Below are 18,077 nucleotides of genomic sequence, written 5' to 3' on the forward strand. Positions count from 1 at the left end.
TCGGTCGGGAGATTATGATCTGGTGGCAATTACAGAAACATGGTGGGACAGTTCACATGACTGAAATGTGGTCATGGATGGCTACACCCTTTCCAGGAAAGACAGGCCAGCCAGGGGTGGTGGTGGAGTTGCTCTCTATGTGAGAGAGCAACTACAATGTACTAAATTCTGCCCAGGAGCGGATGCGGAGCGAGTTGAGAGTGTATGGGTCAGAATTAAGGGGCAGGCTGGCAGGGGTGACACTGTTGTGGGTGTCTGTTACAGGCCACCAGATCAGGCTGAGGAAGTTGATGAGGCCTTCTATGAGCAGCTGAGAGTGGCCTCACAGTCACAGGCCCTGGTTGTTGTGGGTGATTTTAACTTCCCTGATGTTTGCTGGAAGGACCATTCAGCCAGCCAGCCGCAGTCCAGGAGGTTCCTCCAGTGCATTGATGATAACTTCCTCATGCAGATGGTGGAGGAGCCGACTAGGAGAGGTGCACTGCTGGATCTCATCCTCACTAACAAGGAGGGTCTGGTTGAAGCAGTAAAGGTTGAGGGCTGCCTGGGTTGCAGTGACCACGAGATGGTGGAGTTCAGCATCTTGTGTGACCGGAACAGAATAGCAAGTAGAATTGCAACCCTGGACTTTAGCAGGGCTAGCTTTGGCCTTTTCAAGCAATTGCTGGGGGAAATCCCATGGGCAAGACTGCTTGAAGGAAAAGGGGCCCAAGATAGCTGGATTGCATTAGAGATTGCTTCTTCCACGCTCAGGATCAGAGCATCCCCACACGTAGGAAGTCAAGGAAGGGAGCCAGGAGGCCTGCGTGGTTGAATAGGGATCTGTTGGGTATGCTCAAGCAGAAGAGGAGAGTTTACAGGTCATGGAAGCAGGGGCTGGCCACTTGGGAAGAATATAAGGCTGCTGTTAGAGGATGTAGGAAGGCAGCTGGGATAGCCAAGGCCTCCTTAGAATTACAGCTGGCGAGAGGGGTCAAGGACAGCAAAAAGAACTTTTTCAGATACATAGCAGATAAAACTAATAACAGAGGCAATGTAGGCCCACTGATGAATGGAGTGGGTGCCCTGGTGGCAGAAGATACAGAGAAGGCAGAATTACTGAATGCCTTCTTTGTCTCTGTCTACTCTGCCGGAGGCTGTCCTGGGGAGCCCTGTACCCCTGAGATCCCGGATGAAGCCAGGTCAATGGAGGAGTTTGCTTTAGTCGATGAGGACTGGGTTAGGGAGCAATTAAATAGTCTGGACATCCATAAATCCATGGGTCCAGATGGGATGCATCCGCGGGTGCTGAGGGAGCTGGCTGAAGTCATTGCTGGACCGCTCTCCATCATCTTTGCCAAGTCTTGGGAAACGGGAGAGGTGTCCGAGGATTGGAGGAAAGCAAATGTCACTCCAGCCTTCAAAAAGGGCAAGAAGGAGGACCCGGGTAATTATAGACCGGTCAGCCTCACCTCTGTCCCTGGGAAAGTAATGGAACAGCTTGTCCTTGGTGCCATCTCAAGGCATATCAAGGATAAGAGGGTTATTAGGGGCAGTCAGCATGGCGTTACCAAGGGTAAGTCACGCTTGACCAACCTCATAGCCTTTTATGAGAATGTAACAAGGTGGATGGATGATGGCAGAGCGGTGGATGTGGTCTACCTTGACTTCAGTAAAGCCTTTGACACAGTCTCCCACAGCATCCTCACAGCTAAGTTGAGGAGGTGTGGTCTAGACAATAGAGTAGTGAGGTGGGTTGCAAACTGGCTTAAGGAGAGAAGCCAGAGAGTGGTAGTCAATGGTGCGGAGTCTAGTTGGAGGCCAGTATCTAGTGGAGTGCCTCAGGGGTCAGTACTGGGGTCAATATTATTTAATATATTCATTAACGATTTGGACGAGGGAATTGAGTGTACTATCAGCAAGTTTGCTGATGACACTAAGCTGGGAGGAGTGGCTGACACGCCGGAGGGCTGTGCTGCCATCCAGCGGGACCTGGACAGGCTGGAGAGATGGACGGGGAATAACCTGATGAAATTTAACAAGGGAAAGTGTAGAGACCTGCATCTGGGCAGGAACAACCCCAGGTTCCAGTATAGGTTGGGAGATTACATATTAGAGAGCAGTGTAGGGGAAAGGGACCTGGGGGTCCTGGTGGACAACAGGATGACCATGAGCCAGCACTGTGCCCTTGTGGCCAGGAAGACCAATGGCATCATGGGGTGTATTACAAGGGGGGTGGTTAGTAGATTGAGAGCGGTTCTCCTCCCCTGTACTCCGCCCTGGTGAGACCCCATCTGGAATATTGTGTCCAGTTCTGGGCCCCTCAGTTCAAGAAGGACAGGGAACTGCTGGAGAGGGTCCAGCGTAGGGCAACAAAGATGATGAAGGGAGTGGAGCACCTCCCTTATGAAGAAAGGCTGAGGGAGCTGGGTCTCTTTAGTTTGGAGAAGAGGAGACTGAGGGGTGACCTTACTAATGTTTATAAATATATAAAAGGTGAGTGCCACGAGGATAGAGCCAGGCTCTTCTCGGTGGCAAACAATGATAGGACAAGGGGTAATGGGATCAAGCTGGAACACAAGAGGTTCCACTTAAATTTGAGAAAAAACTTCTTCTCAGTGAGGGTGCCAGAGCACTGGAACAGGCTGCCCAGGGGGGTTGTGGAGTCTCCTTCTCTGGAGACATTCAAAACCTGCCTGGACATGTTCCTGTGTAACCTCATCTGGGTGTTCCTGCTCGAGCAGGGGGATTGGACTGGATGATCTTTTGAGGTCCTTTCCAATCCCAAACATACTGTGTTACTGTGATAACTACCTTAATTTCATAAAGATGTTAAATATGTCTAAAATCAGTTGACTCTCTTCTGTTAAGTTTCAAGATAATAGATATGGAGGCAACACTATGACTTATAGGGATGGAATGCTTTGAAATTCCTAAATGGGGGGCATTATTCAAATCTTTAAACAGATGTGAAGTGCGTCTAATGAATGAGTTTGATGAATGAGGAAATACGAGTTTCTGTGTTATGTGACTTGAATTTTCAAGAACCTGAAGCTCGAGTCTGAACCAGCAGAGTGAAGTGAAGTGAATTGACTCATAAGGAGATGGGGAGTGTAGGTCTGTGATTTAAACTTGCGTATGATCCTCTCATTGTAAACTGCCAGTACTGCAGGATATTGAGTTAGCGTGAGTTGAGGTAAATCTTTGAATATGGGCAATGTAATCCTGTACCTACCAATGGATAAATATATCTTCAGACCAGATCACTAACTTTGTAGTGTCAGACAAATAGCACAGGAAGTGGCATGTTCTCAGCATGCAAAATGGAAACAGTAATTTCTATATAAAGCTTAATATTTTGAAAAAGCTTTTGAAACTTTAGAATGGGGAAGTTATCAAGTGCATGGTGTTGTCATACAGTCCCTATTGCAAGTATTGATGTTTGTAATTGATCTGTTGAGCAAACTTTGTCATCTCAATACTGTGGCAAGACTGCGGATGGAATCTGCAGAGACACAAAACCAGGTCAGTGCATTTGTGCCAAGAGCAAGATAAAGTATCATGTAGCACTATGCACAGACATATAAAAAAATGTATTTTGATCTGGGTCTGCCATAGTAGGGATCCTGTTTAACCCTTGTTTCATCTGGTCTGGATTAAATTAGTACATCAAGTTCTTCCTTTTTTCTTCTCATAATTTCGGTCACATTTGCAATAGCTGTTTTTTGCCTATGTAGGTGCCTGTGGCAATGACTGCTGTATCTTGAGAAGAAAATCGCTTTTGCCCAAGAAATATATGGTAGAACAATTTTTAATGTATGTGTCTCTCATTCTAGTTTTTGTCCTTTAAGCATAAGTAGGAGAGTAACTTGAACGAAGCCATGCACGTCTTTAAAAAGCGAATCAAAACTCCTTTGTGGTAGGATCAGGTAGCTGAAGTCTTGACACAGTTAAGCAAACTTTTTTCATTTGCAAAAAAAGCGGTCGCTGTGGTTCCATGCTATTGTTTTGGTGATTGGGGGGTTGATTTATTTATTTTTTTCTTTTGAACATCCGTACAGTAAGGATTAACAGCCTCACTTTTCCCAGTTCTTCACTCGTAATTTACATGAATGCACGTATTTTGACAGTTCGCTGCGTTTTGTCAAGAGGATGTAATGATTGCAAGGGTGTTGACAGCTTTGTTTGGAGTCCTTAAGTCTTAGTTGGAACTTTCAGCTGTTGCTTTTGATAAGGTTCTTACAATAGCTACCTAAAACATCTACAGAACTCGGAGTTCAAAACAATTTGTTGTATTAAAAGTACAGTTTTCATCATATCCTCTGTGGGTGCTTTTGTGACGTTGCTGTTCACGTTACTGCAGTAATGTGATTATCAGAATGGATCAGATTATCAGAACCCCTTAGTGAAACAGAGCAAGTAAAACCATCGTCGGGTTTGGTAGATGGAGAAATGGGGCACCAAGAAGCATTTAGAAACATCATCCAGGCAGCTCATGCTGAAACAGGGACAGGAATTGAGGTCTTTCCCAGGTTATGTACCCTGTCTCTATCTATCCTTAGTATTTATATCCTGACTTACTGTTTGTGGAAGTTTTGTATTGAAGCCTGTGGTGCTAGAAGGCTGCTGGATTTTTCTGTTACATTTAAGCTTTGAATTGTTTTCTAGAAGCATCTGTGATGATTTTGGTTTCTTATTTCTCCACACATAATGAAGTTTGGAGTCTGTAGTTCTTCCTGGGAAACAAATTCTGTATTTTGGAGCTCTGTTTTGTGTTTTCATGGCTTTCCTATTTTACCATTCAGAAAACTAATATGTAGTAGAAATGCAAATTACTAGTAAAATTAAGTTTACATATAGATGCTTATGACCGACCCTGCGTACTTGTTATTCTTAATTTGTCACTGCTTTTCAAGCAGATTTGCAGGAGTTAATACAAGTGGTGATCCTTCCAATAGAACTGGAAGCATTTTTCCATTGTTATGAACTAATGTAAATTCCTCACTTCACCATGCTGCCTATGACAGTAAAAATGTTCTACTACTGTATTTCCAAAGACAGAGTTATTTTCATTTGTGAAGAGATGAAACTGTTATTTAAGCCACATCTGCTCAAAGATGGCTCATAAGTACTAGGTAATAGAGGCTCCTACTTGACAGAGATGAAACTATTTCAGTTGGCTGTTTAACAATCTGAGCTTCACATCACAGCACAAATGCTTCTTTGAATCTAGGTATGAATCTAGGTATGCACATATTCCTTCTCATGTGAACACTTTAAGGGTGTATCTTATTTCTGGATAATTTAGTCTTTTTTCTTTTCCCCTCCCTAAGATATAATTGACCCAGCTATCCTCCGTCCTGGTAGACTGGATAAAACACTTTATGTGGGTTTGCCACCACCTGAAGATCGACTTGCTATTTTAAAGACCATCACCAAAGTGAGTATTTGGAAATAAATCCTTATCTTGCAGCTTGGTGGAATGATTTAATGCAAATTAAATTTGACAGAATTGCAGGATCCTGTCTTGTGAAACACATGAGGTCATCCAAATAAACTGTCAGCCACATCTGCTGTTAAATTTGCTCTAAGACTACAAGGGGCTGATAAATCTTGTAAAGCAAACCTGCTCAATGTATAAACTGCTGCCTTTATAATCACAGTTTGAACAGATTTAATTAAAAGATTCCTATCTGTGTGAGTAATGGGCCTAGAAGTATATTGTAAGCTTTTTTGGGGGGGTTCCACACGTTCACCAAAATGATTCACTAGCTCCAGCTGTATTTGCTCAACAGTAATTGTGACATTTATTTGCCTTTAGGATCAAAGGAAACTTGTAGTGATAGAGGTTGTATGTCAACATAAATGTGACAACATAAAATACCGGACTTTATGGGTCTTCCCTGTGGTTATTGGCACATTCTGCCTCTTCAGAGATTTGGTTTATAGAATTCTGTTGGAGCATTTCTCTAACTACAGCAGAGAAGTAGTCAAGGCCTTAATATACAAAGCGTTATTAATTACTCAGATATTTCCTGCTTTTTCCAGTAGTTCAGGACTGATTGTTAAGAGCAGATGTCCTATCAGGGTTTTTTATTTTTGAGCTGCAAAGGAGACGAAGTCTTCACTACAGAGAAAAGGTATTGCTGTATTACGAAAAGTGTGGCAAAAATTATTTAGCAAGTTTGTAAAAAAAAAAAAAAAAAAAAAAAAAAAAAAAAAAAGTAATTCAGACTTGCATAACCATAAAGTTGTGTTCTGTTAATCCCGTTCAGGCATGCCTTTGCATGCCAAAATAGGTGTTGAAAAGTGAGACTCTCATTACAAATTCAGGATGTTAGATTTCCCTTCATTTGTTCTATGCATTATTTCATGGAGGAAAAAAAAAAGTTAAGTGTGCTCCCATTTGATGTTAGCAGTAGGTTATTTTATTTAAGTTTTATTAAAATATTTCAGTTAAAACTGTTTAGAATCCTATTCCTGAAGATGGCTGCCTCTTATAAGACCTAGAGAGAATTTAAGTGTAACTTTAGTGAATAATTTTTCAAACATACCGTAAGGAATTACATCTTTTATTTTACCAGTTTATTTTAAAAGATAACTCAAAACGTTCTTTAAAAATTTGGCTTATATTTTCTAACTTAATACAACGAACCTCATTCTTCTGGATGTAGTGGGCAGTAAGTGTCGGTCCCTAGGCCATCTGAACAGAGCATGATTCCAGTGCAGAGTTTGCATCTGCTCTGTTTTTTAACTGAGCTTTTGCTTGCCCTAATTTTTAGTTGGAGAATCTTTGGAGATTTGTAACTGTCTCAGGTGCCCTCACTGCAATTAGTAGTGTAGGAAAATAGTGCAGCAAAGCCTTCCTGGGAGGGGAAAGTGGTATTAAACAAAACAGACTCATCTCACTCTCCCTCTTAATTTCACCTGCTCCCGCTTTCACAGCCACATGTGGTCACCAAGACATGTGCATCCAAATGGTGGGGCCAGGATCACTTGTGTGATAAGGAGCTCTCCGAGTCCTCACTTTCTCTCTTGGCCTCCTCTTGACTGGCGATGGCAAACTGGGGGTTAGAGGTTTTCTAGATACTCTGTAAGAATCAAACCGTTCAGAATGGCGGTTACTTCAGCTGCCGTAAATCTTGGGTGAGGTTGCTGAACAGTGTCTTTGCTCCTTCCTTCTGGGAATCTTTGTGGCGCCAGCCCAACTTCCTGTTGGGATAACACCATGGGGAGTGGCACATGTGATGTGCTTACCTTGTTATTATCCTGTTATCAGAGCGTACTTGTCTTCTGCTGTGGCTGTATCTGATTACGGGCCTTGTGATATAAGCAATGCATTGTGTAGTGTTTACCAGCTCTGTTTCTGTGGATCCTGTCCTTATCAGGGCATGTTATGTTTGGAATGCCAGACACTTCCATGCGTACTTTATGCATGCTAGTCTTAATATTTTGGTTACAACTCTTTGTAGTGAATGAGGTGTTAAGTCTTTAATGAATTCTTCTTTTCAGCTCTTAATTACAGGCCAGCAGAAATGAGATACAAACACTCTCTGAATTAATCTTTCCCTTGCGTGTTTCCGTGTTCATTCCATGAGGAGACAGGTGCTGTTCTCACTTTACTACTTCTGCAGTCACCAGAGTTCTCATAAAGCTAGGCAAAGATTTGTATTTCTAGTGTTAAGAGCAAGAAACAGGTTGTTACTTTCTTTAAAAATGTATAGGAGTTATCTGCAAGAAGAACATGGAAAATATGTTAAATTAATTGAAATATTTTATTTTTTGTCAGACTTCATCATGCATTCTAGGTAAGGAATTCAAAAAAGCCTGTGTACAGAAACACTTGCTTAAATACGCGCTCAGGGCTTGATTAAAACGTTCGGTAAGATGTGAATGGTTTCTGGGTGCTGGTGTGCATTCCCAGCAATCCCTGAGGAATACACGCACAGGGTGTGGAAACTGAGAGTTGTTGCTGAGGGAAAACACGGATGCTTTGCGAAGGCAGCATGAGGGAGTTGGCAGGAGGAACAGGATGTAAGGAAGACAGCCAGCCCAGACGTAGGCTGAAGCTTTGTTGTGAAAGAGTGTTATTTTAGTTAACTTGTACAAATCAGCCAATTTCAAATTGCATGTTAATTATGCAAGACAAACACGTCTTCACATGTTTAAAGTGACGAGCGTACCTGCATTCCTGCAAGCTGTGTCCCCTCCTCCGCGGTACGTACCGCTCAGCTCCTCTTCAGAGCGCGCAGATCGTCCCACTCAAAAAATGCCCAACGTGTGTTGCTACTCAAAGCAATAGGTAAAACATTGCTTGTTAGCCGTGTCTCTCTGGCTTGCAGTCTTCTACAACAATTACTAAAATACCCCATGTGAAATTGTACAAGGCTTCCTTGTTTCCAGTGTAAAGTCTCTCCTCTCAAGATGTTTCAAAATCAGTCTGTTCCTTTGTCTTTTTCTCTCTCCTCACCTCTCTAACTGGTATTCTACCAAACATTCATTCAGGGTTGCTCCCTTACCCTGCCTAGCCCTTGATTATTCTCCTGTCTGTTAAGTACTCCAGGGCTTTAACTGGCCAGTTCCTATACATTTTATTTTTTCCTCTTGAAGATATTGTAGGCGTGTGGTGTATATTAGTTCACCTGAAGAAGCTGGAAAAGAATTACGTAAATTTGTGCATTTCTGTCAAAAGAGTTTGTCAGAAATATATCAGTTGTATCAAAAAGCGTCCTGTCTGAACTCGGGTATTTTTTGATACCGTAGACATGTAGAATCACTGTACTATTGATACTACCTCACTGTTGTCTACAGTCAACATCTCCATGCTTACGGTGTTTGAAATATTTTGTTGGCTAGCCTCAAATATAATTTATAGTGCTGTTCAGTATTTGGTGCAATGGGAGATGCAAAAATAGTAACAGAAGAAGCCGCTTCTGGCATCTTTGTGGGGGAATATGGAAGAGTAGCGTCAAAAAGTCTATAGGAATGTCTACAGTGTAAACTTTTATGAAATCCAGAATGGAAGACTGCTAAGTTTGAAGATATGTGTCTAGAACATAAAAGATACACAATTAATTCAATCTTAAAGGTGACAAGACTAAATCTACGTGCTTATTGCTTAGCTGTTTGATTTCAACACATAGTACAACTCAAGGAAGTTCAGCTGACCAGTGCTGTTCATGTCACCAGCTGGTGAGGGCACGTCCACATATAGAACAGTGGCAGCACTACTGCCCTGTGACAGGCTGGACATCATTTCGTTAGGGAAAATCTGATCTGTTGGTGGGAAGTTAAATTTTAACATTATTATTTCATAATTAAATGGGTTTAAGGCTGGTTGACCTTTTTGTCAGTTTGATTTTAAAACCAGCATTAAGATTTGTGGATATTTCAGGGAATTAGTGAGACCCTGATATGATTCCCGATTGATGAACCTGCATTACTTTGGGGAGGACATGTGTAAAAAATAACATATTCCTCCTGTTTTTATTGTCTCAACTCCTTTAGGATGGCACCCGCCCTCCACTAGATATTGATGTAAGCCTTGAAGAAATTGCGTTCAGTCAACATTGCGATTGTTATACGTGAGTATCTTCTAGTTGTGACTTTATTATTTAATGTGCAGTGCCAACAGTCCTCTGATGCATGATAATGTGGGTTCTGTTATTATTAAGAGGATGTCTTAACTTTCAGGGTTTTTCAGCCTTTTCTGTTATGATGTTTCTCTTGCTTGCGCTTTTTTCCAAGGAATAGTCCTCTTCATGTAGTAATTACAGATCAGTCTTGGGTTTGCATGGGTTTATTTTATAATTCTTGCATGATCACAGGATAAAAGAGCCCTCTTAAATTGTGGATCCATATACAATAATGATGATGAAAGCAAATTGTTGAAAACAACCGTAACCAACTCGTTCTGTCACACAGCTGAAAGCCAGGTGTTTCACAAAGTCATGAGGGCCTGTGGCAACTTGTGCTTGGGATGTGTTTGTTGGGAAAGCTTGACAACCGCATCTGTCAGCGTAATTTGAAATGGCATTCTACAAAATTTCAAAAAGCTTTAATCTACTAAAAGATTTATTAATGAATTTCCTGGCATTCAGAAAGTTTATGACATGCTGCTTGTCACAGTATTACTTTTGAATCTTAGAAATGGAGGCTATCACCTTTTAGTTTGTCATTTTTTGTACTTGGGAAAGATGAGTAGTTTTCTTTCTCTGCCCCCTTCATCACTTTGTGGGGGGCGGAGGTGGAGTGGTTTCGGGGTTTCTTTGTTATGTAATGTTTGGGTCTGAGTCTTCATTTGTTTGGGGGTTTTTGTTTGTTTGTGGGGTGGGGTTTTGGTTGGTTTTGGGTTTTGTTTTTTACATACAGCAGTATTCCCAGTACCCCCAAATGAAGCATGGGGAATTAATTGTCCAATTTTTCTTAAGTTCAATGAATTGCCCCAGTTTGAAGGCTTGTGAAAAGTTCAACAGCTGGCAACTGGAAACAAGTATTTAGAGAGACTGATCTGACCGTATTTTGTGGATACTGTTATTTTAAGAGCATGTTAACTGTTGATCCAGCTTTGAGCAAGGCAATAATGAGTGATTCCATTTGAATCATTCATAAAACTGATACCAACAAATGTATCATGTTCCCACCAGTTGGCACAATATTAATCCTTTGGCATTTTCAAGGATGCTGGGTGGGTTTTTGCCTCTTCCCTTACTGCTCATTATTTGATCCTAATCTGTGGCTAAAATTTGGAGAATGTCACTCTGTAATAAATGTTGCAGCACTGGGTAGTCCTTGGACTTCTTCCAGTGTTCTTGTTAAGACGAACCTTTATGACAGCACAACCAGTCTCTTACCGTCATTTGTAGTGTCTTACCTTTGTATATGCTGTCAGCAAAAGACAAGAGAAATCTATCCTAAAACACCCTATTCTGTGTGTACCTGTAGAGGGGCAGACCTTTCCGCTCTAGTGCGTGAGGCTTCCATTTGCGCCTTGAGACAGGACATGGCCCTGCAGAATACTAAAAGTAAGAAAGGTAAGAAAGCTTTACACAAATCTTAACTGAACAGTGAGAAGATTAATGGAATGTAAAGTATTTATGGTTCGAGACAAGCGTAAAGGTGCGCATGTTCAAAAAAAATGATGGATGACTTCTGAGCCAAACAAAAATGAAGTCAGATTTGTTTCAAGAACACACCAGCATCTTTGAAGTAGATACAGAGGAGAGTACAGAAAAAAATTATTATGCTTGGAGGTTCAGCATAAATTGTTTTTCTAAAAGAACTGAACCTTGTAACCTTAAAGTTTATGTGAAATGGTGGTATAAACTGACGGTTTATATACTAGACTGAAGACATCTTTGCCAAATTTTCACCTAACTATTGAAGACTAATTATACTGGCTTATTTGCAGATTTGAGCAGAGTTGTAACTGCACACATACTGATCCCATACCTTTGGCACACAATTGTATTGTGTAACTGGACACACGCAGCAAGCAGTAGTGGCGCTGCAAAAACCCCAGTGCCATTTTTGTTCTTAGGTGTTTAGCTCACCAGTGGCTGTTGCCAGGACTTCAACAGGGATACATTGTTTCAAGTACAATGGCTGCCCTCTCCATATCTCTGCACTTTTGTTTTAAGCTGTATTTTCCTGTTTTTCAGATTATTTTTTCGGTGCAGATAGGAAAATGTAATTGGGAATTTAATCTCTTTTATATGAAATGTGTATATTATCTAGATTTTTTTCCAAGTAACTTTGTTTTTTATTTTACCCTTGCGTCAGAGTGCAAAGCTAAGAAGGAATTGTGACTTTTCAGACTGTGTTCTTGGAAAATATATTAGGTTTTAATTGCACCTCTGATTTCTAAGAACCACACTGCAATTTTAATGGCGTTGAATCATTCTTTTTGATCTAGTACATATCCAGTCTCATCTGGTTTTTAACAACAGTAGGTAGGGTGTTTGTATTTCTTGTTTTGAGGTAACTAGGACATTCATTTAGAGAGGGGGAAAAATAAATCACAAAAACCTTCACTGTCTCATGACTTGGTTACCCATTTTGCCTGCTCTAGATGCAGAAAGCTCTTGAATTGAGATGGAAGTTTCAGAAATGATCCTGTTTGGTTTTGTAATTATCCATAATACAGCAGGCTTTATTCAAAGATGTTCAGCACTTGAATTCAGCCTTAACTTTAGGATTGCAGCCTGAGCACTTATTGTACACGTGTTGGCAGCCAGCAACTCCCATAATATATACATACATAGAGTGATCTGCATGTTTATAGCAGTGGCTTGTTGGGGATGTCCTTGGGTTTGGATTTCCATGGTGTCAGCCCTGGCCTGGTATCCAAATGCATAAGGGGGTTTCTGAGTTGAGACCTTGTTCATTTACACCTTCGTAAGGGCAGCGTGTGTACGGACGGGGGAATTTCTCCCTTCAGCGTTAGCACAGGACATGCACGACACAACCGACTCCTCTCCCACGTGCTGTACGTGCCTGTCGGTGGTGCTGTGTGTGTCCTCATCAGTCAGTACTTCGACATCACCTGGCTGAGATCAGGGCTGCTCCTTTCTGCCCTGTAATAACTCTGTCGCAAGTTCCTTGTTACACCTCATATTTTTCCTCTGGGATAAATTCAAAGGTTGTGGGGTTTTTTTTAACACTCGAGTGGTTTGTTTGAAGGGACTTTTTTATAGTGAAATGGAAAGGTATCCTTTTTGTGATATTTCTTATAAGAATCCATAAATCCTACTTCCACCTTGAACAGTGCTAGGAGAGCTGATCAGGTTGGTCACTGTGCTCTGGGAGCTGGCAGATATTGCAGTTTGTCTGGGGGAAGAGAGGGGAATCCTAATGAAGATTGGGCAGAAGTGCAGTTCTGAGGTCCCTCTGGAGTTCCTCATCATTGGCCCAGCATTTGACTGCCCAGAAGTGTTCAATATCATTTGCAAACTTGGAGCTTCCACTTCTTGCCCCCTTTTCCAGTCTCCTGATGAAGATGCTGCATAAAACTGATTTCAGCAGCAATGCCCTAGTGGGACCCTTCTGCTGTCTGTTTCATATCCTCATAAGCCTTATGCTGTATTTCATATAATTTCTTCAGCTTTCGGTCCACTGAAGGATCTTCCCTACAATTCTTTGGAGTTCACCAGTCCTCAGGTGGCTGTAACAAGTCTGTACTGTTAACATCCTAACTGACCTGTTTTAGTTTGATACTTGCTGTATGTTTATTTCAAATAGATCTAGTTACAAAGAATGTATAGGGTATGAGAATTTCTTGACACTTTCAGCTGCAAAGACAAATGCAGAGAATGTGTTGACCTTATCCCCAAGCGTGGGGTTTTTTTGTATATTATATTTTTTTTAAAAGATAGCCCATGACCCCACATCACCTGCATGGTCTGTAAAGCTGACCTTCTTAAGCAAAGAGTCTATGAGACTTCTTGTTACAGCAGTTAAGAGTGTGATTTAACAAGTGAGATTAATCAAAACTCTTTCTCTTTGCAGTTGAATTTGTAAAGCCTGATCTGGTCCTTGTTGATATTTTCAAATTAAGAGGAAAGGGAACCAGCTATCCTTCACTCATCTATGTAAATTTAATAGGAAAAAAGAATGGTGTTTTAAGTACTTAGTCCTACTTTTAAAAGGTTATACGTGTTGATATACTTAATTATTTTATCATTCATTTATCAATATAAGTTGTTTTAAATAATAAAGCATCCATATCTACTTATTCAGACTAAATGGTTTTGCCATCCGAAATGAAGGCAAACTGTTAATGCAAGTAGCCAAGGTATAGATTATTGGCAGCTAAATTCTCCACAGTATCAAGCATTGCGCCTGCTTTTATCACACAGTAACCATGAAGTAGCCTAATGTACCTTCAATGAGAGGTAAACTACTTTATCTAGCAGTAGGTAAGAGTATGCTTACACCTAGCCATAGCTAATACTCTTAACGTTAGTGTTAGTTTCACCTTGACTTTTTCTGATAACCACGTCCATAACAATACTGATTAATGCTGTTTTCTCATTTCCCTTTCCTCCCTCGCTAGAGTTGAGGTGATATATTATTTTACAATTTGATTAAAAATTTACAGGCTTAAAAACAAAAGTGAAAGCAAAATCCTCATAGCTTCATTTTATTGTTTTATGGAGTTTTGATGACTCAGTCTTAAAAGTAATCTGGCTTCCGTGAAAGAAGCATGTTAAATTTCTTTTTCTTACTAGAAGTAATGTTTCTTTTGGGAAATAAGTTAAAAGGCTGCTATTTTGAATGTACATCTTCATTTATACTGGTATAATTTTATACGGTAACAGGAATCTTGAATAAGAGCTTCAGAGAACTGACATGAGAAAGAGCAGCAAGGCTGTATATTTAGTTCTGTGAACTTGGACCTTTATCTGTACTTTTAAAGCAAGTACTAATAATTGTTGACTATTTGCTGTTCTGTTTTATACCTTAAATAAGTTCTTTAGTCCCATCCATGTGCTGTGTAGTCTGTTGCTCTACCAGCAGAAGAATTTTGTTAAACTCCAACATCAAATATATTCATGAGGTATCTTAACAGTTTTTTCATGTCGGCACATCCCATTTCACATTACAAATATGTATGCAAAGGTAGCAGCAGTAGCCATCTGTGGAAGCAAGAATTGTCTTAATGAAAAACATAAAAAAAATGCACCAATTTCACTTTAAAGACATTCTTTTTGTACTTCTGTCATATGTGATACCTGTGCATAAAGTTAGCATTGTAGTGAATCTGGATAGGAGTAGTAGCTTGGGATTCTTAAGTCTAGATTAAACAAGGCACTTGCTTGGGAGAACAGAAGCATACCTCAAATATATAATGGATTCCTATGTTTTAGCATACCAAAAAATCTGTTCAAAAGATTATGGTTAGGAAGAATTACTGTGGATAGCTGTATTAAGGTAAAAAAGGCAATTTGCATGAACTTAAACACATGGAGTTGTAGGAGTGAAAGCTTTCGTCACTTCTGGGTAATGCCAGACAAGGCAATTACATCAAGTCAATTATTTAGGAATTGAAGCATCCTGTAGTAGAACTGGAATGATAATAAAATGTTTTCTGGGTACTTACTAAATAGCACTCTGTAGGGGGAGCTTAATATTAGATGTGTACAGAAAATAAAGCACAGAACTGGAAACAGCAGGACTTGAGGCATTCACTTCCAGGAGCGTTAAGGGACTTGAATTCCAACTGGAGTTGTTAACTCAGCATCTTTGAGAATGAAATTCTCAATCTGCAGGTGGAAACACTTAAAATAACTTTCTGAAACATGTAAGTAGTCTTTGGTGCAAGGGATGGAAGGATTAAGAACTTGCCTAAGATCATAGGAGGCTACATAAAATTTAAGAGTTCAGGTGTTCCTAACACTGCTGAATTACATCTTACCCAACTGCACCTGCAGTAAGATTTCATGAATGCTGCCTTGAAATAACATGCAACAATCACTTGATTGCCACTTGCCTGCAATTTTAGTAATTTATTATGCTTTGTTCTTTAAGGAGAAATCAAGATTTCCCGTCAACACTTTGAAGAAGCTTTTAGGAAAGTGAAATCCTCAGTATCAAAAAAGGTGAGATAAGCTTCAAGTATGTAAGATGCATTACTCCCCTGGAGGGGATACTCGTGTGTGCTGGAGACTGGTGGGAATACCTGCATGTATTTCAAACTGACACTACCTGTGTCTGCATTAAACAAACCTGATGTTTTTTATGGGGTCAGAAATTGAAGCCTCCCTTTGCAGCTGCAGATGTTGCATTGCATGGAGATGGATCACCATCAAGGGGATCTTTTAGTACAGCACCTTGGGCTTATCATTGACATTCCCAGATTAGGTATGGACCTGGTCCTAACCTCTTATCTCTGTGCAGTTTTCAGTTAAATGTAAAGGTCTTTAGAGTGCACCACACCTTGCCACCATCTCTTTTCCTCCCTAGATGGATGTGGCACCCAAAGATCCTCAACCATTTCTGCTAATGTGCAAATTACATCATTTTGAGAGACAATGTAAAACACACTGTGTCATCCTTGTAATTTCTTATCACTCTTGTCACTATTTTGCATTTGTCAATGACATTTTTTTAAAGGTTTCCTCACGGTCTATTCTTTTCAATGACTGAAAGGAAAGCTATTCTATCATTTTAATTAATAAAATTGAGAAATTAAGATATATTGGAATTATTATTGCTGCAGAGATTTTGTGTATATGTCTGTATGTGTTGCCAAGAGCATACTGCAGCCCAAATATGTTAATATACTCACTTTGAACACTACCCAGAGAGAAGTTAACTAGTTAACTATTTCCTTTCCCTATTAGTGTATGTTGATGGTCAGTGACCTTTTCTAAAATTGAAAGTGACCTTTGGGTCCAAGACCCTTTAAAGATGTTGTTGGTTGTTGTTTTCTTCCCCGTTGCTGATCACTAAGCAAACAGTTCAGAAGCATCAGCCACAAAAACTTACAGTCTCCTACAACACAGCGATCACTGTTAAGTGTTGGGACACACTCCTGGTTCTTAGAGTTAACCAGAAATATCATTCTGCATCTCAAAGGCAGCCAGAATATCATGTCTCTGAGCCCTATGTTTCAGTTAGGTATTTTGGATGTTTTTGGATTGCAAGATACTACTCTCCCATTTCCAGATGCTCCTTCCAATTTGCTAGACAAATCCAATCTGAAAAAGCTCTCCACACACCTTGCTGAGAATACTGGAAAATACAAAAAGCGGCCTCTCACCAATTTAGTGCTTCTAACTCTTCCCTCTTATATGCATCTCTGAGTCCAGTTAATTTGCTTTTGGTTTAACTGTTTGACTCAAAACAAACCAGAATCAGTTGTTCTTAAAGCTACAGACAGACATCACCTTCTGAAGCCCATTATTTCAGTGGGAGTTAACATTTCTAACATTCTGTTCCTCAAAGTTGTCATTTTGAGTGACTAGTGAAAGAGATTAAGAAACAGTTCCAGTTAAGTAAGTTGGAGCAGCAAAAGATCTTGTGTGCTCATTTTGGCAGGATTAGGTGTGTCAGTTCAGCAGCTCCCCTGGTAAAGCGGCAGTTATCCCCTCAGTAAGGCTGCGATCTGTACCTGGCACGGCAATATGAAGTGTAAGAGTTCTGCCCAAGGCTTCTGTTAATTACATATAATTGGTGACTATCACTGGAGAAACCTCAGTTATGAGCCAGTGTAGTGAGTTTTGCCTTGTTTAGGCTTTTGTTTCTAAATGTGTTAAAAAATAACTAGTGGCTCATATAGCTGGTTTCTTTCACTTCGTTAATACAAGCAAAGTCACTTTTAAACATTGCATGATATTTTTGCTATTGTCTGAATTATTTTTTCCTCTTATTTTGGCACTCTTAGGATCAAATAATGTATGAAGAGCTGCGTCAGTCACTATGCAGGTGATACACTTGGACAATTCCCAGAAGACATTTATTCTGCATTGGTGGAGAGTTTTGTAATACCTGTGCCTGATTTCAAGAGACAAGTTGGAAAGAAGCTGTGCTAAATACCTCTCAACTTTTTAAACTGTACCTGAAGAAAAGTCATCCTAACCTGCTGCTCTAAACCATCCTTAATTTAACTGTTTGCAAAATAAAAGATACAATACACACTTCCTGGTTGTCACCATTTAAGTTTTAAAAATTAATGCTTTTAGTGCTAAAGAACTAATACCATTGATATATTTGGTGTCTTTAATCAGAAATCACTCAGAAAGATGTACCCTTCAAAGTGTTTACAAAGCTGTCGCCAACTGTAAATGAAAATAAATGAAAATAGCTGTGTTTTCGAGGACTCTGGAAGAATCACGGGGAGAACAGAGCTGTGAAAGTGAACTTGAACTGGGGAAGTGCCGCACTCCGTGTTATCACACCAGGACTCGCCTTTCCCAAACACAGCGATGCATTATGATTGTGCTAACACAGGTTCCTGGAACTTCTAACAGCTTCCCTTCACCTTATCAAAAGAAACCATCCACAGATGGCAAGCTGTCTTGAAGGCACCTAGGAGAGAGTAAAGTCTGGAAATCTGACAAGTGCTATGGTATTATGATTTAACAGCCATCTAAGAA

General features: G+C 40.3%; 1 protein-coding gene across 1 annotated transcript in view; it reads left to right on the plus strand.

Moving 5' to 3' along the window:
- The window catches only part of NVL (nuclear VCP like), a 46,209-nt gene extending 28,588 nt beyond the window's left edge, over nt 1-17,621 (plus strand). Inside the window, exons 19-23 of the mRNA XM_082047940.1 lie at nt 5,313-5,419; nt 9,487-9,563; nt 10,924-11,012; nt 15,508-15,578; nt 17,366-17,621. Coding sequence (XP_081904066.1) covers nt 5,313-5,419; nt 9,487-9,563; nt 10,924-11,012; nt 15,508-15,578; nt 17,366-17,410 — 389 coding nt within the window. The 3' untranslated portion in view covers nt 17,411-17,621. The remainder of the gene's footprint in view (nt 1-5,312; nt 5,420-9,486; nt 9,564-10,923; nt 11,013-15,507; nt 15,579-17,365) is intronic.
- Nucleotides 17,622-18,077: the final 456 nt, after the last annotated feature.

This window comes from Streptopelia decaocto (assembly GCF_964273445.1).
Source record: "Streptopelia decaocto genome assembly, chromosome: 3".
Classification (NCBI taxonomy): domain Eukaryota; kingdom Metazoa; phylum Chordata; class Aves; order Columbiformes; family Columbidae; genus Streptopelia; species Streptopelia decaocto.